This window comes from Chionomys nivalis, chromosome 20 (genome assembly GCF_950005125.1).
Source record: "Chionomys nivalis chromosome 20, mChiNiv1.1, whole genome shotgun sequence".
Classification (NCBI taxonomy): Eukaryota; Metazoa; Chordata; class Mammalia; order Rodentia; family Cricetidae; genus Chionomys; species Chionomys nivalis.
In genome coordinates, this window is record NC_080105.1 from 46,844,558 (window position 1) to 46,872,528 (window position 27,971).

General features: G+C 47.2%; 1 protein-coding gene across 1 annotated transcript; it reads left to right on the top strand.

Annotated features, from left to right (window-relative positions):
* Positions 1 to 392: 392 nt before the first annotated feature.
* Positions 393 to 27,953, top strand: Hgsnat (heparan-alpha-glucosaminide N-acetyltransferase). The gene is made up of 18 exons (XM_057752844.1): positions 393 to 594; positions 3,923 to 4,038; positions 5,273 to 5,409; positions 5,801 to 5,922; positions 8,024 to 8,093; positions 11,743 to 11,812; positions 13,087 to 13,196; positions 14,043 to 14,119; positions 15,280 to 15,310; positions 17,836 to 17,996; positions 19,700 to 19,815; positions 21,149 to 21,270; positions 22,410 to 22,536; positions 23,790 to 23,876; positions 25,125 to 25,202; positions 26,417 to 26,487; positions 26,588 to 26,700; positions 27,299 to 27,953. Exons 1-18 carry the CDS (start codon positions 393 to 395, stop codon positions 27,478 to 27,480), a joined length of 1,992 nt encoding a protein of 663 aa, XP_057608827.1. The 3' UTR covers positions 27,481 to 27,953.
* Positions 27,954 to 27,971: the final 18 nt, after the last annotated feature.

Genomic DNA, 27,971 nt, shown 5'->3' on the forward strand with positions numbered 1-27,971 from the left:
AACAGAAGACCGTTTAGGGGATGTATCCTTTCCTCTATGTAGTGACCACGTAGAGTTTGTGCGTGTGAGAGGGAAGCTCTTCAGTCTTGTTCATTACGCAGGAATCTTCTACAAGGACAGGGGCACGTTAAAAGGCTAGGGTGTAAGAATTTAGAATGTCGGTCAGGAAAGTGGTGAGGGTGAATAACTAGGGAAGCAAAGACCACGCTTCTGGATGTTTCTCTCCACTGGAAAATACCGCGCAAAGGGTAGAAAACAATCAGGACGCACTCTGCGGTGCCAGGGATGGGCACACACTTTCCCACGGGGCGGGGCGGGGCTTAGGGAGGCAGGAGGCGGGGTCTGTGGAGGCGCAGCCCCGCCTTCCCGAGCGGGACAGCGGCGGTGACGACATGGAGCGGGCGCAGACGGGCCGGTCGAGCTCGCGCAGGCGCCGGGCGAAAGAGCGCAGCTCGGCAGCGGTTACAGAGGAGCGCAGCTCCCCGAGGGAGGCGGCAGGCGGCATGGGCGCGGGCCCGGCGCTGGTCGCGCTGCTGCTGGCCGGCTCGGTGCTGAGCGCCACGCTGCTCGCCCCCGGCCGCCGGGCGGAGCCAGGTGAGCAACCGCGCGGGCTGGGGGCAGCGGGATCGTGCGTGGGCCTGCCCGGGACGTCCCCACGACCCCCGGGGCACAGGACCTGAGCGAGGCGCCGGGTCCGCTCTGGGGTGGGATGCAGTGGAAGCTGCAACCCGGGAGCCCGGCTCGGCCTGGCTTCCCAGGTTCAGTCGCGGGCGCCCGGGTTGGGTGCTCAGTCCGGCTCCGAGTTCACCAGGGGAATGGGTGGGGGGGGGGGAGAGGAATTCTGGGAGTTCCCTCGACCCCAAGGTTCCAGGGTCCTGCAACACCGTTCCAGAAACTCCTGTCGGAAGCTAGTTTGGCTCAGGGACTGAGGCAGGTGGACAAATCCCCTTTGCGCGTTGTATAAGGTAGGGCCTATCATCCCGCACGGTGTGTCGCCTGCCTCTTCCCCACCATCCACCCCCTTTTCCGGCTCAGAACTTGGATGTGGCTTCTGTGTGAAACACACCCCTCCACCTTCCAAACTTTAAAAATACATTGAAGTAATGCAAAGAAGTACAAAGAAAGGTGTAAGAATTCAGGGTTTTAGGCTTGTCGTTGGGAGGAGCGATTTTTAAAAAAATCATGCTGAGTTTGGAGTCTGGGCAGGGTGTTTGAACTTGTTGTTGCTATTCTTTTTGAAGCTTCCTAGACAGTTCTGATGTTCGGCTAGGCCTGAAGGACTCTGTATAGGCCTGGCTACCATAGTAACAATGGTAGAGCTTTGCGAGTCTAGAATCCACAAGAGAAATCGAAACACCACTCAGGACGAAGAAATAGAAGTATAGTCGTTCCAACCACCAAGGGATGCTGAAATTATAGAGAAAAGATGAACAGGTGCACAGGGGATTACACTAAACTCGAAAAGGAAGATCGTCAAATATGGTGTGGGGAGATGTCTCCAGGTTAAGTGAACTGGCAGTTCTTCCAAACGACCCAGGTTCGATTCCCAGCATCCATATGACAGCTCACAGTCATATATGACTCAAGTTTTCGGGGTTCTGATGCCGTTTTCTGGCTTTTTTGGGCACACAGGTACTCGTGTGGTATATATACATGCATGCAGGCAAGGCATCCAAACACACTTCAAGAAGTTATCAGGAAAAATGAAAAAAAAAATACGACAAAGATAAAACAAGCAAGCAAACCCAAGGCTACCTGTGTTTAGGAGAAGGATTAAATAAGTATTCCAGCCAATCATAGGATAGGAAAACATGCAGCCAATCACAGGCTAGGAACACAGTCATGCAGCCAATCACAGGCTAGGAAAACAGTCATGCAGCCAATCACAGGATAGGAACACAGTCATGACAAGCATTTGGAGGACATGTTTGTCAAAGCTCTGTTTTCAGTTTATCAGCTGGAAAGTGAGGGAGAAATCCAAAGGCTGATTGAGAGCAGAGATCCCCAAGCAGATACACTTCCTCCCTGGAGTGTGGTAACCTAGGCCTTAGCTGACTGACCTCCACTTAGACATGCCAGCTAGCAAGCAGCTTGTGACCTTCAGCTGGCTGGTTGATTTCCCTAGGTCTCACAGTGGTGCCTCTCTGGAGCCCCAGCTCTTTGGGAGACTGAAGCAGAAGGATCCCAGAAACCAACAGTTCAAGGCCAATCACAGCAATGTAGAGAAACCCCAACTGGGGGTATGGGAAAGGACACTAATATATAAGACTTGGGATGTAGCACACAGTGAGAAAGTCACTGCCAGCACCACTAAATAGGACTGGAATTTCACAGTCTTCGAAAGACTATTTTGGAGGGGAAACCTCACTCATGAAAGTTCATTCTCTGGGTACTTTGTTTAAAAAATAGCATACAAGGCTCAGAATGTCTCAGCACTGAAGTGTGTTGTCAAACCCGACTGCTTGAGTGGGGTCCCTGAAGCCTACATGGTGAGGGGAGGAGCCACCCAGTCCCTAAATGATTATCATCTTTGTGCCACCCTAATGATGTCATCTAGCAAGCCGTGACCTGGACCCCTTGTTGAATGCTAAAGCAGAGAGTTTCCACCCTTCAATCGTCTCCCACACTTGCTACTCCTTCAGATCTGGAGATTCAGAGTCCCCCACCAGAATGAGGAGGTAGAAGAGGTTTAGAATGTTAAGAGTCAGAACCACCCCGGAGCCTTGCCCACCTGCTTATGTGAGTTAGGAGGGAGGGCTGTGGCTGTGTTTACCTGTTTCTTTTACTGCTCCTGTCAGTGTTAAGTGGGACTTGGTTCCATTATTAGGGTCCCAAGAACATAGGCCTGGCAGCTGCCCTTGACTTTGCTTGGCCTTGGGTTGGAGGCTGAAGGAGTGGCAATGGCACACAGCTGCTAAGTGCAGGTGGGTGTAGCACTAGGGGTCTTCTCATCAGTTTTGCTTCTGGGAGAGCCGGCTGATGCCTCCATGGAAGTGCAGCAGTTGGTGCAGGCTGGACTGTTTCTAGACGGTGTAGCCCAAGAGCATGAGGTCACGCTCCGGCTGCCGTTGCTGTGTATTGAGACCTGGTGGTCAGGTTGGGCGCCCTGATTGGATCTTGGCCGTGATATTCTCAGTGAGCTCACTGGACTGGACATGGAGGGTGATGGTCTTGCCTGCCATTGTTTTCATGCACATCTTTATCTTGGTGTCTCCTCGTGTAATGTTTATATGTATGGGTGTCTTGTCGGCATGGATGTCTCTGTACCATGTGCATGCCTGGTACTTGCAGAGGCCAGAAGAGGGTGTCAGGTCTCCTGAAACTGCAGTTGTGGATGGTTGTGTATTGCCGTATGGGTGCTAGAAGTCCAGCCTGTGTCCTCTGCAAGAGCAGCTAGCGCTCTTAATTGCTGAGCCACCTCTCCAGCCTTTGATGTCTCTTGTTGCCTCCTCAGAGAGGTGGAGCTGCAGTCTGCATTTGTAACAAGTTGCGGAGGCTGAGCTCATAACTAATGTGGTAAAGTCTAGATGTGGGAATAATAGATCCTTGGTTCAGATCAGTGATTTCATTGGAGAGCTGTGGCCCTGGGCAGGGGCAAAAGTCGTGAGCTTTGTTCTTCTGCAAAACAGAAAAGAGCCTAGCTCATGACCTCCGTATCATTCAGTGAGTGTTACCTCCTCAGACAGTCCTCACACCCTGGATGGGAATAGTGCTGACAGGACCTCAGTTGTAGCTGAACCATCTGTGCAAAGGATCTCTGCGTGTGGCATTGCACACAGGTCACGGGGCACTGGGCTGAAGACCGCACATGCTCCGGCCTGTAGTATCTGTGAAGTACTAACACTGTGTTTGTCTGTCTCCCTCTGGTGCTCTGGGGTTTTGGTTCTTTTGTTTTATAACTTTTTTTTCCAATCCTTATCAGATGTAGATGAGAAGAGACCTGTGGAGCTGAAGATGGATCAGGCTCTGCTTCTCATCCACAATGAGCTGTCGGGAACAAGCCTAACGGTCTACTGGAAATCTGAGTCCTGTTACCACGTGAGTATTGACTGCATCCTCTCCATTCGCTTCAGGCCTTGTTTGGTACCCCTTCCTCTCCATTCGCTTCAGGCCTTGTTTGGTACCCCTTCCAGTGTTCTGATGTCTAAGCCCTTTTCTTGTTCCCTTCAGATTTACAGGCAAGGAAACAAAAATAGCTTATAGTAAAGAACTAGATGGAATATGATCAAGGGAGAATGTTTGGAAGTGATTGGTGTGCCCTGCTGCCGACACCACCACTGGCTAAGACGATTCTTATCCAGTAATTTTGCTTTTGGAATTTTACATTAAGGAAAGAATTTAAAGGAGTAAGAACCTCATGGGTAGATATTTTAAAACAATAAATTTACATGACAAAAATGTAAAGCTACAGTAGAAAATCCTGGAAGACATAAATACCCACAGTTCTTTTTATTTGTTTGTTTATTTATTTATTTATTTGTTTGTTTTTTGGTTTTTCGAGACAGGGTTTCTCTGTAGCTACCGAACCTGTCCTGGAACTAGCTCTTGTAGACTAGGCTGGCCTCGAACTCACAAAGATCCGCCTGCCTCTGCCTCCCGAGTGCTGGGATTAAAGGCGTGCGCCACCACCGCCCGGCAGTTCTTTTTTTTTAATATTTATTTATTTATTATGTATGCAATATTCTGTCAGTGTGTATGCCTACAGGCCAGAAGAGAGCACCAGACTTCATTACAGATGGTTGTGAGCCACCATGTGGTTGCTGGGAATTGAACTCAGGACCTTTGGAAGAGCAGGCAGTGCTCTTAACCGCTGAGCCATCTCTCCAGCCCATACCCACAGTTCTTATAGTTGGTGACATATGTGTAGTAAATAGAAATATGTAAAATAGGATCCTGTAAATTGGTTAAATAATATTGAAACAATAGAATGCAAGATTTAAAGTAGGCCGTATTTATTAACTTGTGAAAAGATTACCTATAAATGAAGATGGTTCAATTCCATCATGGCAGTCATTATTTTAATATAAAATAGGCAAATTTTATCTGCATTACTGCAGTTTAAGTTTCTTAAAGTACAAGGAAGAGCTAGGATTTTTCTCTTGGATATTGTGTCCCCCAACCACTGAGAGACTTTGAATTCCCCGAACAGGACGAGAGGTACAGTTTATGGGAAGGCTCCTGCCTAACAGCTCGGGGCCCTGCCAAATAACAGTGGCTCCTAGTCTGAGAATGAGAACACCCTGACACTGTGCTGCTGGCTTTGTCTCCACAGTGCACCTTCCAGCCTCTGGCGAACGTCTCTCACAGTGGCAAACCTGCAAAGCCAAGCGTTGCGGCCGTCTCCGTGAGCACCCAGCACGGATCCATCCTACAAGTTAATTACACCCAGGAAGAGACTGCAGCTTGCAGGTCTGTGCCTGCTCGTTGTGGTCTAACTTGAGTCTGCTTTTCCTTTTTTTTTTTTTCTGCATGGTTTTGCTTCTCTTCTCTTTAAAATATTTTTTTAATCTTCCTGAATTTATATCGTTCCTTGCTGATGGTATTAGCACAGTCCAGCTCAAGTGGTTCTCAGCCTTCCTAACACAGTTCCTCATGTTGTGGTGACCCCCAACCATAAAACTATTTTGTTTCTATTTCATAACTGTAATTTTTCTACTGTTATGAGTTGTTTATCAATGTCTGATATGCAGGATAACTGATATTCAACCCCTCAGGGTCTTGACCCATGGGTTGAGAACCACTGGTCTAGTTATTTATTTCCATTTATTTCCACGTGTAACATTTTGCCTGCTCTTTTTAGGCTGGAATACAAATTTGGAGAATTTGGGAACTATTCCCTTTTGATCCAGCATGCTTCCCCTGGAGCCAGTGAAGTCGCCTGTGACCTAGTTGTCAACGAGAATCCAGTCGACAGTAACCTTCGTACGTGTATGCTTCTTCGTTGTTTTCTTAAGTTTGTATTTTCAAAGTTTTCGGTCTCCTTGCATCTGACACTTCATGACGTGGTCATTCATTTAAAACATGGATTATGTATTACCACTACCATTCATTTGTGGCACAGTTGGAGTTGATTTTGGTGCTGGGGATTAGAATCAGGACCTCACCCATGCTAAAGCATGTATTCTATACCTCCAGTCCCAGTTGGGTGGCTTTGCTATGTCATAGATACATACGAAGAAAATTATGTGATATAGCTCCGTATTTTGATATCGCTGGGTTTAAGCACACGTGGAAAGAAACTAGAAATAGGGCAGTTAACTTTCTGTTTGGGGGGTTAGGGCATGCATAGTGTTTCCTGGGAGCCTTGACACTGATAGCTCCTGAGGTCCCCTCACAGTAAGGGACATCCTTCATTGTCTCAACTCCATGGCAGAGTATCTGTCCCCTGAGCCCTCTCTAGATATTACTGTGTGTGATACTCTTTAAAGAACAACCGGGGACCTTCGTGTCCTTAGTAAGTTCTGCTCACAGAGAGCTAAGAGTGACGTTATCTCAAAAGAATGTAGAGCCCTTACCAAGGGAGCATTATGGGCAGCCCACGGAGTTAAAAGAGTAATGAGGCCAGCGAGATGGCTCAGCAGTTAAAGCCCTTGCCACCAAGCCTGAGGATCCAAGTTCAATCCCCTGGAGCTCACTCCTGCAAGCTGGCGTCCGACCTCCACACACGCACAGTGCAGCAGACGTATGTACACACCAAAATTAAATGTAAACACAGGTAAAACGTAATAAATGTCACTGATGAAAAACTAATGTGTAAAAAGTATAAAAATGCGGGGTTATTATGAAACAAAGAAGAGGAAAATAAGAATAATGCTTAAGTTGCCTTTGCAGTAAAGTAACAGGAGCCCTTAATATGGACGGTAACTTAAAGTTGTCTGTTGAGGGCCACTGAGATGGCTCAGCAGGTAACGGTGCTTGTTGCTGAGCCTGGACCTAGAAGCCACTGTGTGCTGTGATACCAGATAGACAGACTCTTGCCTGCTTATATATCTCTGTCACACGGTCAGCTGCAGGTGCCTCCTCGGTGTGTATGTATGTCATGTGGTCAGTTATAGGAGTCATACTCCTCAGTATGAAAGAGTTGTTGGTAGCTTTGCATGACACTATGAAGAAGTTTTAAGTTTACAGAAATGTCACAGAAAGTTTCTGAATACCCTTTATCTAGCTGTGTGTATGTCCTTAAACTGTATAATCATACTATAATTACACTGTATATAATTATTGGGGCCAGGGACTTAACATTTACACAGCCCCATCTATACACATCTCAAGTTGTCTTTTCTAACATACATTTGTTTATTTATTCTGTTGTTGGTTCCATAGTCCACATGTTGTGGAGTTAAAGACAACTACTTCCCTTGTTCTTGTCCCTGGGGCTGGAACTCGGGCTGCAGGCTTGGTGGCAAGGGCGTCTGTTGCTGAGCCGTTTCCTCTGGCGTTGCTGCTCGCACTCAGGAGCTGGTCTAGGGTCCCACGTTGCGTTCAGTTGACAAAACTGCCTTGTCAGTGTCCTCTTGGCCTTCCCTTGTCTTTCATGACCTTGACGGTTTTGAGAACTGGTTGTTTAGTAGACCGACCCTGTTGTGTGGTACGACAGGAGACACCGTCTGCAGGACCCTTGTCTTATGAACACAGTGAAGTACACAGGGATGAAATGAACAAGGAGAAGGGACTCAATAGATGAAACCTCACAATACCGTTTTTGTTTTGCTGAAGATAGAACCCAAGTGCTTGAAAATGCAAGGTCAGTGCTCCACCACTGAGCTGCGTCCCCAGCTCCGAGGGAGATGGTCTTTTGATGATAGTAATCAATCATCCAGGAACTGAGTGATGGATGCGTTGTGAGGGTGTCATGCAATGCTTCTGCATGCTTCGTTCTTAATTGTTTATACAACGTTTAGCATAGGAGTGTGAGCTTTGCTCATATTTGCTTCCAGCTGTCACTGACAGGGTAATGTGATGCTCCAGCAGCTTTGATACTTACGATGACATCTTGAGGATAATGTTTTTTTTTCTTTTATAGCTGTGAGCATCGCATTCCTTGTTGGTCTAGCCCTCATCATTGCGATATCTTTCCTGAGGTTCTTACTGAGGTAAGTTGTTGAGGAGAACATGACCGGGAAACAAAGCCCAGAAACAATGTACCCAGAAAGGGTAATTTGGCCCTCCGTTGGCTGCTCTTCCACCTCAGGACAGTCACCAAAAGCAGGCATACAGATGACTGTTGGGCTTTGTTCAGCAAGTGTTTGCACATCTGCCATGTCTGTTCCAGTCCTGGCATCCAAGCAGACTGTAATGTTGTCTCTGACTGTAGGGCATGCTCACAAGGGTGCAAACGGGTCTTTGCCTTTATTTTCCCAATATGGCTGAAGATGGAGATGTTTGAGAAATGTTTAGTTCCTAAAGAATCTCCTGGATTGAGTTTTAGAAGGTTGCCACACTGGTTTCTTCTCCACCCCTCCACTACATCTTCCTCTGCTTCCCATTAGCTCAGGAGTCTGGGGGCCAAAGTCCGCACAAGGGCACCATGTCACTTAGGACCTCAGTGTGGATCCCTTTTCCTATGGGCAGAAGCATCTGATTGGAGGAGAGGGCATTTGGCCTTCTCTGCCTGGTTAACAGTGATCCTGGCGAGTGAACCAGTAGACCAGACAAAAAAAATAGAACAAACTCAATAAACCAAACAGGCTGGTTTAATCAACTTGAAGATTTAATTTACTTTTAAAAAGTAATCTGTATCTGTTTGTATGTGTCTGTCTCTCTGTATGTCTGTCCATGTGTGTCTGTCTATTTTTGTCTCTCTCTCTCTCTCTGTGTCCGTGTCGTGTGTGTGTGTGAGTGAGAGAGAGAGAGAGAGAGAGAGAGAGAGAGAGACTACAGAGGCCAGAGGGGGGTGTGTGTGTGTCCGTCCGTCCGTCTGTCCATCTGTCCGTGTCCACAGAGACCAGAGGCATTAGATCCCCTGGAGCTGGAGTCAAGGTAGTTGTGAGCCACCCTATGTAGGTACTGGGACCCAAACCCAGGTCTTCTTTAAAAACAATATGCATTCTTTATTGCCAGGCCATCTCTCTGCCCTTTAATCAGCTGTAAAGGAAAGTTCTTCCATGTTTTAAAGGGAAGAAGAAGAATGATGGTCATGTGACACACACATGTAACCCCAGCAGTTGGAAGGTAGAGGGAGGGGGATTTGGAGTTTGGGTTCAGAGCCAGCCTTGACTCCATAGTGGAACTGGTCTAGGAAGGAAAGACAGCAGGAAGAGAGAGACTGTATTCTCAGATGTTCATCTCTTAGGGTCTTGGGTCTCCTGAAGGACCACAGACTTCATTAGGAAGCTGTGGTCTGTAACGAGTCTTTCTCTGTCCTGCTAGCCAGCTCCCAAATAATGACACGGAGATTTCTTACTAATTATGAAAGCTTGGCCTGTAGCATGGGCTTGTTCCTAACTAGCTCTTATAACTTAAATTAGGCCATTTGTATTCATCTATGTTCTATCTCCTGGTAGTGTCTCTTTTTTATCTTGTACCTCCTGTTTCCCCTCTGTGTCTTCTGGTGTCTCCTGCCCCTGAATTCTTCCTCCTCTTCCTTTCTCTCCCTGAAACTCCCACCTATACCTCCTGCCTAGCTATTGGCTGAATGCAGCTCAATTGGAAGTATTAAAATATAACCTTAGTTTGGCTGCCTTGAGGAGCTTATATATTCTGACCTAACTTTGTGAGCTTTTGAAATTGTTTCATCCCATGTCTCGGAAACCTGACCTTATATTGGTAAGAGTCACTTGCTGCTTAGGCATGACGATTTGACGCAGCAGCTTCCCTGGAAGAAAACAGAAGCCTTGCGGTTTCATTTCTTTGGAGCCAGGTGTTGGCTTGTCAGTCTCTGCTGAGATGGACATGCTGTTCGACTGTTGCGGTGTGCTGTCTCTTGGTGCTCTGTGTGTGCCTGGCTCTGTCCCTTCGCTCCATCGTAACAGAGCTGGAATGAGGATTTTGCAGGGAGGAGCCGTTCATCTTGCCATCTTGGCCCTGTGTAATTGGACTAATCTTTACCTCTCCTGCAAAGGGGTGAGCTCAGTGCTCTGGCAGAGGGGAGCTAAAGGCCACCCCTTGCTCTGTGGTTTCCCAGCACACCTGTGTAAGTTAAGGACGTTTTACAGGCCAAGAATGATGTTTCTTCTTGGAGAAGAAACAAAGACAAGTGGCTATTTATTTTTAAGTGTTTCAGCCTCTCTGCTTTGGCGCTTCCTCGAATGTGTCTGTTTTAATGTTTAACACCACAGTAATACGGGCAGGGCTATGTGGACCAGAAATGGTCCTGGATTGTAAGAGGTGTTACAAGCGGAAGCACGGGCTATGTGGATTTTATGTGGACCTGGTTTGAACATTTGAAGTGTGAAGAACATCTACCAGCCGGCAGACTGAGCAGGCTGTGAAGATAGCAAGGAGCATTGCTGTCATTTGAATTGCGGTGATGGGAAACCTGCACGATGGCACTTGTCACTGCCTGACGACCTGACCCAACCCGGTTCCACGTGAAAGGAGAGGACCAACTCCGGCAAGCTGACCTCTGACCTCCACATATGGCACATGCGCATCTCCCCCACATCATAAATAAACCCAAGAAAACAGATTAGACTATGATAATATTGTGATTGTGTTTAGAGACAGAACAGTGTTTCCCTTTTACAGAGACCTCAGTGTTTATGGATCAGGTGGTTTCATGCCTGGGTTTTCTTTACAATACGGAAAGGCAATGAGTCAGGAGGGAAAGTTAGGGGAAGTAAGATTGCCCACGTGTGGATATTTGAAGCTCAGTGACTCATTGTGTTTATCAAAGCATATGGGTGGCTTTGAAAGCAAGCTGAGATATAACTTTTGGGTTCTTTTTGTTTTTTTGGTTTTTCAAGACAGGGTTTCTCAGTGTATCCCTGGCTGTCCGGGACCTCTCTGTGTAGTTTGCCCTCGCCTTGAACTCAGAGATCCATCCTCCTCTGCCTCCCAAGTGCTGGGATTAAAGGCATGCAACACCATGCTTGGCAAGATACTCTGTTTTTGTTTTTGTTTTTTTATGTGTGTTTATGTGTGTGTGGCGGGGCATACACGTGTGGAGGTCAGAGGACGTCTCTTGGGAATCAGACCTTTCCTACCTCATGAGTTCCTGAGATCAAACTCAGGTTGTCAGCCTTGGTGGCAAACATCTTTACTTAGTGAGCTGTCTTGTGAGCTGGAGATCTTTGTAAAGATTTGTACCCAAGTAGAGATCTCATCTTAAAGAAAATCAATGAATGTACTTACTCTTTTGTCAACCATGTAGATGAGTTTAATTTGTAAATTAGGTCAACCATACAAATAAAAGACTTGCCAATGGATGCTGTCTCCAGCTTACTCTCTGTGTGTGTGTGTGTTTGTGTAGTTACAATCACACAAACGATGCTCTTTGCTTTTTATATGTGCTTGCTATTTCTATGTGTTCTTTTGAGTCATTCCTAATTGAGTGGTCATGGTTGTTGCCATGCGCTCTTCTGATTTTCATGGCAGTAAGAAGCCTGGTGTCATGAGATTGAGTTGTCACCATTGTTCTTACTGACGAGGCGACCGCAGACTCTACTCTGTGTTTTGCCATTTCTAAAAGAACTTTGATGATGTTTATGGAACTTAAATTTTATTCCAGTAGCTAGTCATTATTTTGAAAATATTACCATTCAAGAAAGAAAACTAATGGGGGCTTTTTTTTTTTTAATACAGTTTGGAAGACTTCAGTAATTGTATTTCTAAGGCAATAACTTCTCGAGAAACTGACCGCCTCATCAATTCTGTGAGTTATTCGAGTTTGCATGTGTTGTCTGGGAGGTATTCTGGATTTGAATTTATAATTTCCCTTTCAGTGAGCATCATTGTCCTGCTTGATGCATTTCAATTATATTGTGGAAAGTCAGACTGTATATTCTGAATGTTTTCTCTGTGTGTATGCCACACAGACTACATACGGCAACACTCCTGGCCAGGGTCTGGATTCCTCCTGTCTGCTGGATTATTCCCTGCATGCTTGCTTGCTTACATGCTTCCTTTCTTTCCTTTCTCTTCTCTCTCTCTCTCTCCTTTCTCTCTCTCTCTTTCTTGGAGACAGGGTTACATAGAGCTTAAGCTGACCTCTAACTTACTGTGTAGGATATAGCTAAGGATAGCCTTGATATCCTCCTCTTGTCCACCTCCTGAAGGCTGAGATTGCAGGCGTACATCATCTTGATGGTGATGGGGCAGGGAATCAGATAGGCTAGACAAGTGCCTTTCCAGCTGGGACCTTCCTCTCACATCTATTTTTGTATTTTATTTTATTGCTTATTTATTAATGTATGTGTATGAGAGAGACACAGTGTGAGTGTGTGCATGCATTGCTGTGGCCTGCGTGTAGAACTCAGGAGACATCCTGTAGGAGTAGATTGTCTCCTTCCGCTGTGGGCTCTGTTATGAGGCCTGTGCAGCAGGCACTTCAAGCATGGCCTTCTTGCTACCCCCAATTTGTCCCTAATAAAGAGCAACCTTGTCCTCGTCTTCTGTGGAGGGTCTGTACCCCTCTCCCCTCTCTTTCTCGGTGAGGGTGGAAGTCTGGGCTGCCTTACGATGTACAGTTTTTCACTCAGCAGCCAGCCCTGTTTGAAAATAAATGAGCCAAAACATCAGAATTAAATGTGTAATGACCAAATATGCTGTTATATTTTGACTAATGAATTCTCGGGAGCGTGTTTGTTTCCATATCAGTTCTGGACTACCTAAGAATCAGTTCACACCTTATTTTTTGGTGCAGAGGGCCTGAACATATGGCTCTCACATGGTAGGTGAGCACTCTGCCACTGAGTTACACCCTCAGCCCCAGTCGCTATCAACACGACTACCAGCAAACTCCACAAAGGGCATAAACATGCAGATAAAGTGGAGAATAAAACCTCTGAATGGAATCTTTACAAAACCAAATTATTGTCCCAAAGTTATCCTTATGTTTCCACTCTGATTTCTCTGCTGGAATACCAAATAATGAAGTCTATTCCTGAGCCTTGTTAAGTACCATGTCTTTCTCTGTTTGTTTGGAAGGAGCTAGGATCCCCAAGCAGAGCAGACCCCCTCAGTGATGACTGTCAACCAGAAACAAGACGCATGCCTGCCTTGCCTTACCGTCTCCGATGCGTGGACACATTCAGGGGGTAAGTGGGGCTCATAATGTGGTGGGTACGGACGGGTCTATGTCAGATTTTATAGTTACACACAAGCCCATTTTTAGCTTAAGGTAGTTTATGTGTTTACTGGTGTAGTGTTGCATCCAGCACTCAGGAGGTTGAGGCAAAAGGACTGCTGAAAATTCAAAGCCAGCCTGGAATAGCTAATAAGACCTTTTATCAAAAAGACAAAAAACCAAATATACTGTCTGCATCCTCTCTCCTTGGACTTGTCATGACAAGGGCCAGAGTATGGGCAAACCACTTGCTTAGCTTGTGCTTGGCTCAGAGGTCATTCCCCAGTACCACAAAAAGCAAACAAGAAAAGTTAAACAAAAGTCAGGGTCACCGTGAGGTGGAGAGAGAAGAGAGGAGAAACACAGCCAGAACCAGTTTCCCCCAGTTTCTGCTAGTATGTTCAGTGGTCTGGGCAAGGGGCTCTGTTTAGGCCACACTGCCAGCTCGGAAGGCATGCCAGCCCATGGCTGCATCTCGCCCTTTCCGACTACTCTGCCAGCAGAGTGAGAGGCCATTTACAGGAGTTAATCCTCCCCTTCTACCATGGGGGGCTGTGGTCTTTAGGCCTGTAGTGTCTTTACCAGCTGAGCCATATGGTCAGCCCAAGTGTAAATTTCTCTTGAGATACTGCGTTAGAAATGTTGGCAGCCGAGCATCCTCATATGGCCCCTCATAGTGAGCACCAGATAATCGTATCTTGTCTACTTGTGCCGTCAGCTGCCCTGTAGAGTCACACTATCATGTGACACCCCTTGTGTGAAAGCGGCTGTCCTTCAGGGGTTGTGTCAACACCGCCCCCCTTTGTTTACCTTATAGGCTAGCCCTCATCCTCATGGTCTTCGTCAACTATGGCGGAGGGAAGTATTGGTACTTCAAGCATTCCAGCTGGAATGGTAAGTTACTGGTCCCCCAGCCTGACCCCCAGAGAGACCAGAGGATGACGCAGCACTACCTGTGGGCTGTCCACCAGGGCCCTCCCACCCTAGCTTACTCAGGGGCCCTTGAGTTTTGTTCTCCCGTGGAGCTAGAGAGATTCTCTATAAGGAAGCAGAGACTGGATTTTTCTGCTATGAGACAACGGGTCTCTACAGGAAGTGTAAAAGACTTGGTTCTACACGATCATTGTAGGGCTACTGTGTTCTTGGGGACTCTGCTTTCTAAGACTTACATTTTTCTTGGGGTGCCACTTACGAAGACCAGTCTGAGTGGCCCTTGATAATAGCTAAAAACCTGGGTGTGTAGTTGCTGGAACCAGGAGAATGACGGACTACCTCATCGTTACAGACATGGACTCTTGAGAACTTTTAGTTGTCTTTATTTTGGTCAGACAGAATATTTTTATTTTGTAAAAATAAATATTTTTTACAATATAATTCTAAACTATAATTGCAGAATATGTTTTATTCTGTAAAAGTCCGGGGAAGCCTCTAGAAGAGAGTTCATTGTGTTTGCCCACTGGCACCCAGGTTCCATGTATGGGTGGTAGAATCTGCAGCTGATACAGCTTGGTACTCAGACCTGTAGTGGCCTCTGGACTGTGGTCAAGTGTAAGACAAGATTCATGTGTTTGCAAAGCAGCTCGGCTGGTAAAGGTGCTGGCTGCCAACCTGCGCTCAATCCACAGTGTGGACAGAGACTCGTTGTCCTCTGACCTCTGCACTTGCCTCTCATCCATACATAATAAAGTTAACAGAAGAATGTAGATCAAGAGCCCCCTCTCCCGTTCATACGTAAGACCAGCTTCTCTCTTGTGTGACTGAATGGTTTCACTATGTTGCCTGTTGGACATTCTGCTGGGAGACAGGGAGTGGACACTGTCTCCCGGTGGAGGCAGAGAATAGGTTTCGACCAGTACTGCTGCACAGACTCGTCCACACACTCCTAATATGAGTGGTTAACAGGGAACCCTCCCAGCCCCAGGTCCAGGGCCTTATGTGGCTCCTGGCTATCTGTTGTACTTTCTGTGTAGAAATGCAGTGCATACAAGTTTTATAACTGGGAGGTGTTTCTATCCTAGCGTCCTCCTTCTTACGTTGTTCTCGTCATTTTGCAGGACTGACTGTGGCCGACCTCGTCTTCCCCTGGTGAGCTGACATCTATCGTGAGGGTTATGTACATTAGTGACTGATGCCAGTCACCCATGGCGCCTTGGTGATAATGACAGAAAGAGAGAACAGCACTTCCCCTTGGAGTCATTAACCACAACCTCTACCCCCCCCCCATTCCATCATCTCCCATCTCTTTGTCTGTCTGTTGCTTGAGTCTGAATCTGTGCCTGTCTGTGGGTGCTGTGTGTGTCTCCCTAACAAAGGTCTCCACTCTGCATTTGTCCAACAGCACAGAGAGCACCAATGGGGAGGGGAGGGGACACTTTACAGAACTCTTTAGTAGAGTTCTACAAGGGATGACGTCACTGGCTCCAGCTGATCCCAGCTGACCCAGACAGTAATCACCATTGTTTATCAACCACTGTCCATAACTGGTTGCTTTTAACCTTTATGGCAGATTGTAGGAAGTTGCTCTCAACTTCTGTATTCGCTGCTTTTGGCTATGATACACATACATTCTCTGGGCCAGAGGCATGGAAGAGTTGACCATTTAAGATTACAGCTGTGCATTGTCTTGGCTGTAAGGTTGATACCACGGGAAATCCAGAGCAAGTAAGGTTGGCTGTCATACTGTTCTCCTAAGGGAGAGCAAGTGGACAGGCTGAGTACACAGTAGGACGGCAGTCATAAGTGACTTCAGGCTGTCTAATAACGTGACTGTGAGGGCCAGTGAAAGTTCCGGTCTCTTAGGATGTAAGAGATATTTTATAATAATGCATCTCCACTGCCTGTCATGAGCTCTTCCACAGATGGTCTCCTGCCCTTTGTCTTTGAAAGTTCTGGGTCATGAGCCTGCGCTTGTTGTGAATCCCTAGCATAAGTTATGTTGCTGTGCAGTTCTCATACCTGACATCATGTTTTTGCAAGTGTACGTCAAAGGTGTTGACATTGTATGTTCGCATGGGGCTGGAGATCTAAACTGAGACCTGTGCGAGCTAAGGGTGTGCTCTATCATCGCACCGAAGTCTCAGCCCCAGAGATGAATGCTTTCATACAAAACACCTTGTTAGAACAGACATCTTCTACTTGATGTTGAACTCCTACCGTAAGTTCTGAATTTATAGGCAGGTTCTATATGTGTGAATCATATTTCTTAAAAATAGGTGCAGTAAACCGGTACCTGTGAATATGGATGGATAGATAGCAGGAAATGATAGTTGTGACTTAAACCCTAATTGGTAGTAGAGTAGAAACGTTTGCCCCAGTGGATTCCTGGTCTTGTCAAGGCGTATTTCCTGTATGATGTGTTTACCCCGGTGCTCTGAGGAACTCTAGTGCTCCGTCACTGGAGACAGTTCCAGGAGAACGGTTCACATGCTGGGACTCTGGCATTTTATGACTACCATAGACTCAAGGTTTGGGGAGAAATGTTTGGTGTTTTGAGAGGATTTGTATAGAGCCAGTGTTGTTTGCCCGAGATTTGGTGATGACCTCAGCATACTGTCTGCGCTGCTCCATGACTGCTCTGTGAGACAGCTACATCCTGGAAGAAAGCCAGGGGCTCTGGGAGGCAGCCAGAGCAAGCCATGTGCTAGCCAAGTAGGCCTGGTGTCCAGAGGTCCCATGATCTCTAAAACACCACCAGATGGCGACCAACTGAACACATGAGCCTGTGGACATCTCAAATTCAATGTTTTTTTTTTGTTGTTTTTTTTAAGGCCCTAACCCTGAGCCAATAACTAGGAAGAATATCCCGTCGTTTTGTATTGGCTGTTTTTCTCCTCGATGGGACAGAATATCTCACGGGAGCAGCTTAGAGGAAGAAGTTACCTTATCTCACGGTTCTGTGGCAATGGGAGCAGGAGGCAGCTTGCTCACACTTGGCAGCAAAACAGGAAGCAGAGTCTGGTGGCAGGAGCAGGGGCTGCTCCAGTCCTCCAGCTCCACCCTGCAGCCATGTGCTAGCCAAGTAGGCCTGGTGTCCAGAGGTCCCATGATCTCTAAAACACCACCAGATGGCGACCAGCTGAACACATGAGCCTGTGGACATCTCAAATTCAATGGGTTTTTTTTGTTGTTTTTTTTTTTAAGGCAACTTTACGCGTTTAAAGAAAGGAAAGGGAAATCTGTGTGACTCCTACCAAATGGATATAGAGAGAGGGAGGGAGGGAGGGAGAGAGAGAGAGAGAGAATTCTTTCTTTCAGGAGAAGGAATGAGTCTCTAAAAGATTCAATGTTTTGTTTCTGAAGGACTTGGGCCGTGTGGTAATGCAAGCCCCTTGGGTCAGTGTTGATAGCTCTCCTCTCTGATAAATGCTTGCAGGGTTGTCCCTGGAAATTCACTTACTATTAGCCAGCTTTCCTCATCCAGCAGGACTGGAGATGTTCTGTCAAAAGTCCCTACAGCAGGGCTGTGCTCGCCCCTCCCGTATGATGAGACTGTTTCAGTCCCTGGCTGCTGCTGACGGTAGCGTGTCACCTCTCCTATAAGAAATGAAGGGTGCATGTATAAAAATTTGGAAATGACCACCTACCAACAGCCCCCCCCCCCTTTTTTGTAGGTTTGTATTTATTATGGGATCTTCAATTTTCTTGTCAATGACTTCTGTCCTACAACGAGGATGTTCAAAATTCAGACTGCTGGGGAAAATCGCATGGAGAAGCTTCCTGCTAATCTGTATAGGAATTGTCGTTGTCAACCCCAATTATTGCCTTGGTCCATGTAAGTATCTCTGCCCCTTTTTTTATATAGAGTCAGGCTGAACTACGAAGAAGATTTACACACACACACACACTTCAGCATTTAGGATCAAACCCAGGCCCTTTGCACATGCTAGGCAAGCTTTTTGCCACTGAGTCCCACATGTTATAATCTAATGTAATCCTTCCGCCCAGATCGCTCCTGAAGGACTAATTATTAGAAGAGTGTGTACCGCTTGTATACAGCTGAGCGCTGTTACACTTAGCTTGTACCGCTTGTATACAGCTGAGCACTGTTGCACTTAGCTTGTACCGCTTGTATACGCTGAGCACTGTTGCACTTAGCTTGTACCGCTTGTATACGCTGAGCACTGTTGCACTTAGCTTGTACCGCTTGTATACGCTGAGCACTGTTGCACTTAGCTTGTACCGCTTGTATACGCTGAGCACTGTTGCACTTAGCTTGTACCGCTTGTATACGCTGAGCACTGTTGCACTTAGCTTGTATCGCTTGTATATGCTGAGCACTGTTGCACTTAGCTTGTACCGCTTGTATACGCTGAGCACTGTTGCACTTAGCTTGTACCGCTTGTATACGCTGAGCACTGTTGCACTTAGCTTGTACCGCTTGTATATGCTGAGCACTGTTGCACTTAGCTTGTACCGCTTGTATACGCTGAGCACTGTTGCACTTAGCTTGGGAATTTAGTCATGGGCAACAGCTCTGTGACTGCTCCGGTTCCTGTGATATAAAGGAAAAGTCAGGCTGAGTGGGGCTGAGTTCTGGGTCAAGTATTCAGGGACAGAGGAGCAAACGGCCAGTCACTTTGTTCCATGAACTGTTGGTGTTTCTGTTAGTTTGAGAATCCGTTCTTCCCTGTGTGCCAGCTGTGCTGTTGGGAAAGGGAGTCTTGTCATTGCTTCTGTGACACCAGATGGGGAAGACAGGATGTCAGCCCCTTGCTTTGTACCAGATGCAGATGGGAAGGCAGCAGTTACTGTCCCGGGGGTTCGCCTTGCCTCTGGCAAAGGGGAACAGATACTCACAAGTCAGCCAGATCCAGCCTCCAGGCAGTAAGGGCCTTTACTGGAAGCCTGGGAACTTAGAGCAGTGGCTCTCAACCTTCCCAATGCTGCGACCCCTTAATACAGTTCCTCAGGTTGTGGGGACTCCCAGCCATAGAATTATCTCATTGCTATTCATAACTCATTTTGCTACTGTTGTGAATCATAAAGTAAACATCTGTGCTTTCTGAGGGTCTTAGTGACCCTGTGAAGGGTTGGTCGACCCCTAGGTTGAGAACCGCTGGCTTAGAGAGAACTCATTTTGGTGGACTTCATGTGAGGTCCCCCAACCTCAGGGGACCCTGTAGGGTTTGCTCTCGGTTCTTTCCCCGGAATGTAGCCCGTAACCTATAGGTTGTACCGGGGGAACAATGGTTTGGGTTTGGTCTGTGTGTTTTTAGTGACATAGAGGGTTATATCCATATTCCTGATAGGTAAGGGCTGGGAGCTGGATTCAGTGCCACAGGGAGTCTCTGCTTTATCCCCCTACTGAGTGAAGATGGCTGGCTGTTTGGTTACAGAGGACACCGTGTCCTCAGTCCATGTGTATTTCCGAGCTATGATAATTCACTTACAAGTAATATAGATAGGTCTTCCCTGCTATCTTGGGGTAAGACGTGTTATGCTAGCTTAGTCTTTGGTGGCTTGTGTCTTTGGCAGTGTCTTGGGATACGGTGCGAATCCCCGGTGTCCTACAGCGGTTGGGAGTGACGTACTTTGTGGTCGCTGTGTTGGAGCTCATCTTCTTGAAGCCTGTCCCTGACAGTTGTACCTTGGTGAGAACCTTGTGTGTGTGTGTCGGGGAGCCTTGGGGGTCATTTATCAGGTGCTGTTCACCTTTTATGAGTCAGGGTCTCTTATTGGCCTAGAACTCCCTGGGTAGGCTTGGCTGCTTGGCCAGTGAGCCCTAAGCATCCCTCCTTTAAATGGGTTCCTGGTGTAGAACCACGGTCCCCTACTGACCTACCCGCCTTCTCACCCCCCAAAATCATATTCTTTACACAAAGGGAAAATTCATGGAATGGCTTCCTGGATTTTCTTTCTTTTTTTCTTTATCTTTTTAAAATTGATTCTTTGGAAATTACATATTATGCACTCCAATCCCGCTCATTTGGTTTTTCTGGATTTTTATAGTACATAGTGTACCATTGTACTTTTGCTATTGAAATGCTTTTTTCTGTTTCCATTAATTGTTTCCGTTTGTTTGTTTGTTTGTTTGTTTGTTTGTTTGTTTTGAGGCAGTGAGACAGGATCTCACTCTGTAGACCAGGCTAGCTTAGACCTTACTATGTAGACCAGGTTGGTTTAGAACTCACAGAGATCCACTTGCCTCTGCCTCCTGAGTGCCGGGATTGAAGGTGTGCGTCACTGCACCGTACACTCTATTTTTTTCTTATTCTCCTGCTGTAGTACTAGAGATTAAACCCGGGGTCTCACGTGTGCTGGACAAGTGTTCCACCTGAGCTAACCCTCCAGCCCAGGGATGTCTAATGTCTTACTGCGATGTTTCAGAGTGCTAGAGCATCCGACATCATCAAACATAGTAGATAATTTTGGGTTTGGTTTGGTTTTAGATAGGACCTCATGTAGCCTAGACTGGCTTCAAACTCGCTGTGCTGCTGAAGATCGACCTTCATCTCCAGATCCGTCTGCCTCCGCCTCTCGGGAGCCACTGTATCTCACGTTATTAGATCAGTTTGTGTGTGCACACATTTATACGTGTGCTTGCGTGTGCAGACCAGAGAACAACCCTGGGTGCCCACATGTTCTCTTTTTGACGTTGGGTCTCTCGCTGGCCTGGACCTAACCCAGTAGGCTAGGCTTGCTGGACCAGTGAGCTCAGGGCTCTGCATTAGAATTGCAGGGCCACACCACACACCATCCCTTGCTGGACCAGTGAGCTCAGGGCTCTGCGTTAGGATTGCAGGACCATGCCACACACCTTCCCTTTTGCATTTGTTCTGGGCTTGGATTCAGGTCCTCACACTCCAGCTCAACCATCTCCTCAGTCAGATCAGTTTTTAAATTCTACTATAAAGGTCGAAACCCAGTCACTAGCATTTCCCAGGTTCACTGTGGCCTCACGTGGGCTGTTCTTGCCTCACTCAGGAGAGAAGCTGCCTTTCTCTTCAGGACATCACTTCCAGCTGGCCCCAGTGGCTCGTCATTCTGATACTCGAAAGCATTTGGCTGGCTTTGACGTTCTTTTTACCTGTCCCTGGGTGCCCTACGTAAGTGACCCCTTGCCAGGTAATCCCTTTGTGTATGTGTTCTTGTTTGTGTGTGGGTGCGTGTGTACGCGTGTGTGCATGCACATCTGAAGGTTAGAGAACGGGTGTTATTCCGCAGTCATCGATCCCCCCCCCCCCTTTCTTTTTTTTTTTTTTGGTTTTTCAAGACAGGGTTTCTCTGTGGTTTTGGAGCCTGTCCTGGAACTAGCTCTGTAGACCAGGCTGGTCTCGAACTCACAGAGATCCGCCTGCCTCTGCCTCCCAAGTGCTGGGATTAAAGGCGTGCACCACCACCGCCCGGCCCCCCTTTCTTTTTGAGACATAAAGTTTGCCAAGTAGACTGGCCAATGAGCCCCAAGGATCCACCTGTCTCCGCCTCTCCCCAGCTGGTATTATGCATGGCTTTCTTTTTTAATAAATTATTTTATGTGTCTGAGTGTGTTGCCTGCATGTGTCTCTGCATGTCATGTGTGCACAGTGCCTGAGGAGGCCAGAAGGAGGCATTAGATCCCTGGAATTAGAACCTCCATGTGGGTTCTGGGCATTGAACTTGTGACCTCTGGAAGAGCAACTTGTGCTCTTAACCACGGAGCCATCTCTCCAGCCCCAATGCATGGCTTGGCTGGCTGGCTGGCTTATGTTCTCTCTTCTTTTCTTTTTTTTCCTTTCCTTTTCTTTCCTCTCCCCTCCTCTCCTCCCCTCCCCTCACTTCCCCTTCCCTCCCCATTTTCTTTTTTCTTTTTTTTCTTTCCATGGGTTCTGGGAATCGAACTCGGGCCCTCATGCTTGCAAGGCAAGCACTTTACTGACTGAGCCATGGTAGTTCCTTTCTGTTGAATTAGAGGTAAGGTTCTATAGCATTGAAATTTCTCTGGTTAGACAAATTCTCTCTCACTTTCTCCTCTTTGGGGCTCTCTTTCCATGGAGAGGAGGGTTGAGTTGTCTCAACATCGCCCTGAGTAGAAAGTGCCTTCCAGTGATAGGAACCCCTGCTGTCTGCTCACAGGGGTTCAGAGGTCAGGGCTGTTGTGGGCCTGTTTGCGTGTGAGGCTCTTTGAGCCTGTCCTGCATGACTAGCCACTGCTCAGTGCTATCCCTTCTGTGTTCCTGTCAACTAAGTGTGCTTTTCACTTCCTTAGTGGCTACCTTGGCCCTGGCGGTATTGGGGACTTGGGGAAGTACCCTCGCTGTACTGGAGGAGCAGCTGGATACATTGACCGCCTACTTCTGGGAGAGAATCATCTATACCAGCACCCGTCCTCCACTGTGCGTGAGCCTTGCCTTTCCTTGGAACCAGAAATGAGGGAAGTAGGAAGAGCGAGCCAGCTGGACACAGACATCTAAGACAATGTGGTTATTGTTAATTGGAAAACTGGCTGGCTTCCTGGGCAGATGTTCTCCGTCTGTTGGTAGGGAAAGGCACTTTGGTTGTGGAGAGAGAATGGGCCACATGAAACAAGTGGCATTTTATTCAGCTCTCTAGGTTTCCAGCCCCGGACTCCGAAGGCAGGGACTAGAATACAGGATGTGCGCATACAGGAGGTGCATGGGACGTCCCCACTGGTTAGTCCCTGCGAGGGATGCAGCTGAGGGAGCTGCCCTGCGCTGGGTCTCCTCGGGGCTCTGGTTAACCTTCCTGCGCTGAAGTGACAATTAAGAGCTCTTCTGCGCAGGTGAGGAGGGGCCCCTCATGTTCCTGGTCGGATGTGGACCATCCCCAGCACAGGAGTGGTTTGGAAAGGCAGACAAGTTCCCACGCTTTCTCTTTTCTTGTTTTACATTGCTGGGATCAAGCTCAGGACCCAGTGAGCTGTACCTTCTCCCTGAGACTTTAGACAAGGACCCTGGACGGGGTTCTTTACTGAGACCTTTTGGCAATTACTATTTCTAGTAGCTGGGAATAAATCCTCCAGGTCTTGCAGTGGTGGAGGATGCTGTACATTTACAAGTTCTAGAGTTTCATTTTATGTTAAAAATACTAATGTTTTGTTTTAATGGACTTTAATTTTTTTTGGAGTGCTAGACATTAAAACATGGGCCTTCTAAATATTAAGAATACACTCACCCTGGTCCACTCCCCCTTTCCAAATGTGTTATTAAATGTTATTTGCCTGCAAAGAAGGTTAGGAGCTGTTGAAGCGACAGTGGGGTTGGCTGAAACAGAATGAGCATGTGATTCCTGTCCTGTTAGGGATTTGGATTTTGTTAAATCTGGTCCAGCATTCTGCCAGGCTTGCTAATGTGGCCAAGCAGGATCATGGCTTACTTTGCCTATGATATATATAAATTGCCCATGAATTTCTGCTGTTAAAGCATAAAGCAGAGCAATAAGGAGGGAAGGGAGGGAGGGAGGGAGGGAGGGGGAGGGAGGGAGGGAGGGAGGGAGGGAGGGAGGGAGGGAGGGAGGGAACTCAAAGTTTCGGCAACTGAGTTGTATTCAGGTTTGTGTTCTGTCAGAGAGTTCTGTTCATTTTTGTGTTCAGAGAGTGACTGCCACCCTCTTGATCTGTTTTGTTAAGGTCCTTTATCACACTGAGGTGGCCTACGACCCGGAAGGAATCTTAGGGACTATCAACTCCATTGTGATGGCATTTTTAGGAGTTCAGGTATTGTTTCTCTCATCGGGCTTCCCTTTGCTGACTGTGAGGACTGCTGGCAGCATGACCAGAACCACCTCACTCTAGTGAGGCAGTTGAAGGAGGTCCCCTGCTGCCCTGGTAAATTCTGTTTAGGATCAAGATTGTGTAAACTAGGGTGGGGTAGCAGCAATTCAGACAGCTGGCTGAATCCTTACGTTCTGGGAACTAAATTCTTACTGGTTGTGGTTTTAAATTTTAGCCCAGGAGTTTGTGGATAATGAGTTCCATTGACGGCCACACTCATTCATTCATTCAGTCAGTCAGTCATTCATTCGTTCATTTGTTTGGTTTGGTTTCTCTGTGTAGCCCGGCTGCCCTGGCAAGCCTCTAACCTAACTCCTCAGGGATTAGTCACCCAAGTGCTGGGATTAAAGTTGTGTGCCATCAATGCCCAACAATGGCCACATTTCTAATACCTGCCCTTGGAAGGCTGAGGCAGGAGGACTCAAGTTTGAGAACAGACTGGGTTACCTAGTAAGACCCTGTCACAAAGGAAAGCAGACACGTGAATGATTTCCTCCTGGAGTTCTGAGTGTTTAGGTGTTGGTCACATGGGGAGGTCTCTGTGTCACTTGTCCCGTTTGTCCTCACATGTTTATGTTGCTGTACCCAAACGCCCGAGGCTAACTCACAGACAGCAGACATTCGTTTCTCAGGCCCAGGTTCAAAGGGCTCACAGGTTTCCTCCTTTCCCAGCAATGGCCTGTCTCTCCAGAGTGCATCCTCTGGAGGGGACGGGCATGGTGCCCACACATGGTACGCAGAAGGGTTCAGATGCTGGACTTGCCGTCTCAAGCCCTCTGTAACATCCTAACATACATTCCCAAGGGTAGAGATCCATACTGGTCCAGAGGGACCACCTGCTGGTCCCTTCACCTGGGAATGAGAAGCCCTGTATTCACATTGGAAAGACACGGACTTCCATCCACCGCCAGCTGTGTGAGAGGCTTCAGAGCATGCGTGTCTATGCCCAAGTCAAATCTTGTTCCTCTTGGCTTATCTCCTGTGTGCCTCTGTGATCATTCAGAGTGGTCTAGTGTCTCTACCTGAAGTTCTCTTTCCCGGCATTGGAGCCTTCTCTGAGGGGAGCAGCCTGGAGGATGAAAAGGCGGGTGCAGCAGGCCCAGGAGAATGCCGAGTGACGGTAGCGCCACGTGCCGCACAGCAGAGCTGATGGGTGAGAAAGAAACATGGCCGTACTGTTTTCTCCTCCAGGCAGGAAAAATACTCCTGTATTACAAGGACCAGACAAAAGCCATCCTGATGAGATTTGCTGCCTGGTGCTGTGTCCTTGTAAGTAACTGACATTTATTAAGAGGAAATAAAATGTTGGGTAGCTGCTGGCTCGGCGTGATGGAGAGCATTTCACTTGAAGGACAGGATTCACAGAATAACGTCTTTAAAAAAATCAATCTAATTTTTTCCCTGAGTGTGGAACCTAGGGCCTGGTACATGGTCTACCACTAAGGTAAGGTACACTCCTAGTCTCAAGGAGGAAGACATCTTTACATCTAAATTCTCAGGTTTATTTTCTTTTTTCTTTTTTTTTTTTTTTTTCCAAGACAGGGTTTCTCTATGGTTTTGGAGCCTGTCCTGGAACTAGCTCTTGTAGACCAGGCTGGCCTCGAACTCACAGAGATCCGCCTGCCTCTGCCTCCCGAGTGCTGGGATTAAAGGCGTGCGCCACCACCACCCGGCTCAGGTTTATTTTCTTACAAAACTGTATTATATAAATAAATAAAAGTTTTTGCTTTCACTTGAGTGAAGATTGCTGGAGGAAGCATGTAAGGGATGCTCTACGTGTAGGAGATGCTCTACGTGTGGGGGATGCTCTACGTGTAGGGATGCTCTACGTGTAGGGGTGCTCTACATGGGAAACCTTACCAGAAAGAAGACTAGGCACGAGGTGAGTTGTAGCTCAGTAGAAGGTAGCATGCATGATGCCCCGAGTCCCATCCCCTATACCCCCTTAGCCTCTTAGACTGGGTATGGTGGCGCACACCTCTAATCCGAGCACTTGGAAGGCAGAGACAGGAGGATATCTAAGTTTGAAGCCAGTCTGGTCTACAGAACAAGTTCTAGGACAACCAGGGCTACACAGAGAAACCTTCTCTCAGAAAATTGAGAGAGAAAGAGAATAAAAGTGGAAACACCAGGCAAGCGATCGTTTTAAACACAGGAGCCTCCAGTTAAGACCATGATAAGCACCCGGCTGGACATTCTCGCCCTGCTGCCTGTGGAGTCGCATTGTCTTAGGAGTTGCTGTGGTTCCTTGCTTACCTTCTCAGACTCTGAGAACACTGGAAAGTGGGTTTTGGATAATGTGTTAGTTATTTGGATAATATGTCAGATGTTCCTTACACATCTTACAGCAGGTTTCCAATTAAAAGGGCAAAGTAAAAGCTGTGGCTCCTCAGTCCTCACTGGTGGCTAAGTAGCTAGTGTTTGTCTCCAGTGCATTGTGACTTGAGATTGTAGTACAGATCACTGACATCTTCTCTTCACAGGGGCTTATCTCTATTGCTTTGACAAAATTGTCTGCAAACGAAGGCTTTATTCCAATAAACAAAAACCTCTGGTAAGCACAGTGGAGGGTGTCTCGTTACTGTAAGTCCTCATTTGACACCGGTGTTCCGGGGTGCGGGCGGCAGCCTTCCTTCACTCTTGTCTCCCTGTAGGTCCATTTCGTACGTCACCTCTCTGAGCTGCTTTGCCTTCTTCATCCTGCTCGTCCTGTACCCCGTCGTGGATGTGAAGAGGCTGTGGACAGGAGCCCCGTTCTTTTATCCAGGTGAGTCAGCTGTCATTCCCTCAGCAGGCGGTAGAGACCAAGCAGACTGGCTCACAGGGGCACTGAGCTTGCTCAGAGCTGAAGCCTTTGTCCTGGGGACACATTTCCAGGAAGCAGGCTGTGCTGCCCCAGCTCACAGGAGGCCACTGGCCTGTTCAGAGCGCCCCACCTCGTTTTTACATGCATGAGTTTCAAGAGTCAGTGCATAAACTTTGGTTGTTTTCAAGCAGTATGAAATGGTGCAGCACTGGATATGACCCAAGACTTACTGTTTTTAATAGGAAATAGGATTGTACTTCATTTTTTCCGTGTGTGTGTGTGTGTGTGTGTGTGCCAAGGTACAACTTGCAGGAGTTAGTCCTTCCCACCATGAGGTTCCTAGGATAGAACTGAGGTCATCAGGCTTGGTGGCAGATGAGCCAGCTCAATGCTCCTAATTCCTGAGAGTTTAGAAATGCCCTTACTTCCCACTTCAATATCTAAGCTATGCATCGCTTATCCGGGCTAGGGTGATAATGCAAGTCCTTCCTTTATGTTTTTTATTGACTTCATTTCAAGAATTCTATGACTGATCTGGACATGTTCCGATCTCTCTAAGGGATGAATTCTATTCTGGTGTATGTTGGTCACGAGGTGTTTGAGAACTACTTTCCCTTCCGGTGGAAGCTGGAGGATGATCAGTCACACAAAGAGCATCTAATTCAGAACATAGCCGCCACTGCTGTCTGGGTGCTCATTGCGTACGTTCTATATAAAAAGAAGATCTTCTGGAAAATCTGACAGCATTCCCTGGAGGAGCCCAGCAGCCCTGGGAGGACGGAACTGTCTTTATTAAAGGGACTCCTCCCCACAAAAGGGACATACTTACGGAAGCTGTGTCCTGTGTCGAGCTGACTTGCTTAGCCATCAGAAAGCTGCCTGTATATTTTTACTTATATATTTACATATTTGAAATGTTATGTTCTCCCTTTCCTTCATTTTCTATGAAATTGATATTTTTGGAATGTGTGTGGAGGGGTTTACAATGGACATTTTGCTTCTGTAATGTGCTGGGTTTGACACAGAGGTAGAATGTTTTCCTAACTTGGACAGTTTGATCTCTGCACTACAGACAAGCAAACCACAACAAGAACACAAGAAAATCCAAAGGACCGCTTCTTATTTCCTGCAAATTGCCTTCCCCTGTATATATGCATGCCAACGAAAATACCACGGTTTCTGTTGTGAGACTTATATAAAGTTTTTTGAATGGACTGTGTCATAATTTTGTC

What these genes read in the sequence shown, in the direction of transcription:
- Hgsnat (XM_057752844.1), top strand. Translation starts at nt 393, where the DNA reads ATGGAGCGGGCGCAGACGGGCCGGTCGAGCTCGCGCAGGCGCCGGGCG. An exon ending in TCCAGTCGACAGTAACCTTC is followed by an intron (nt 5,923 to 8,023) that starts GTACGTGTATGC and finishes TTTCTTTTATAG; the next exon opens with CTGTGAGCATCGCATTCCTT. An exon ending in ACCAGCACCCGTCCTCCACT is followed by an intron (nt 22,537 to 23,789) that starts GTGCGTGAGCCT and finishes TGTTTTGTTAAG; the next exon opens with GTCCTTTATCACACTGAGGT.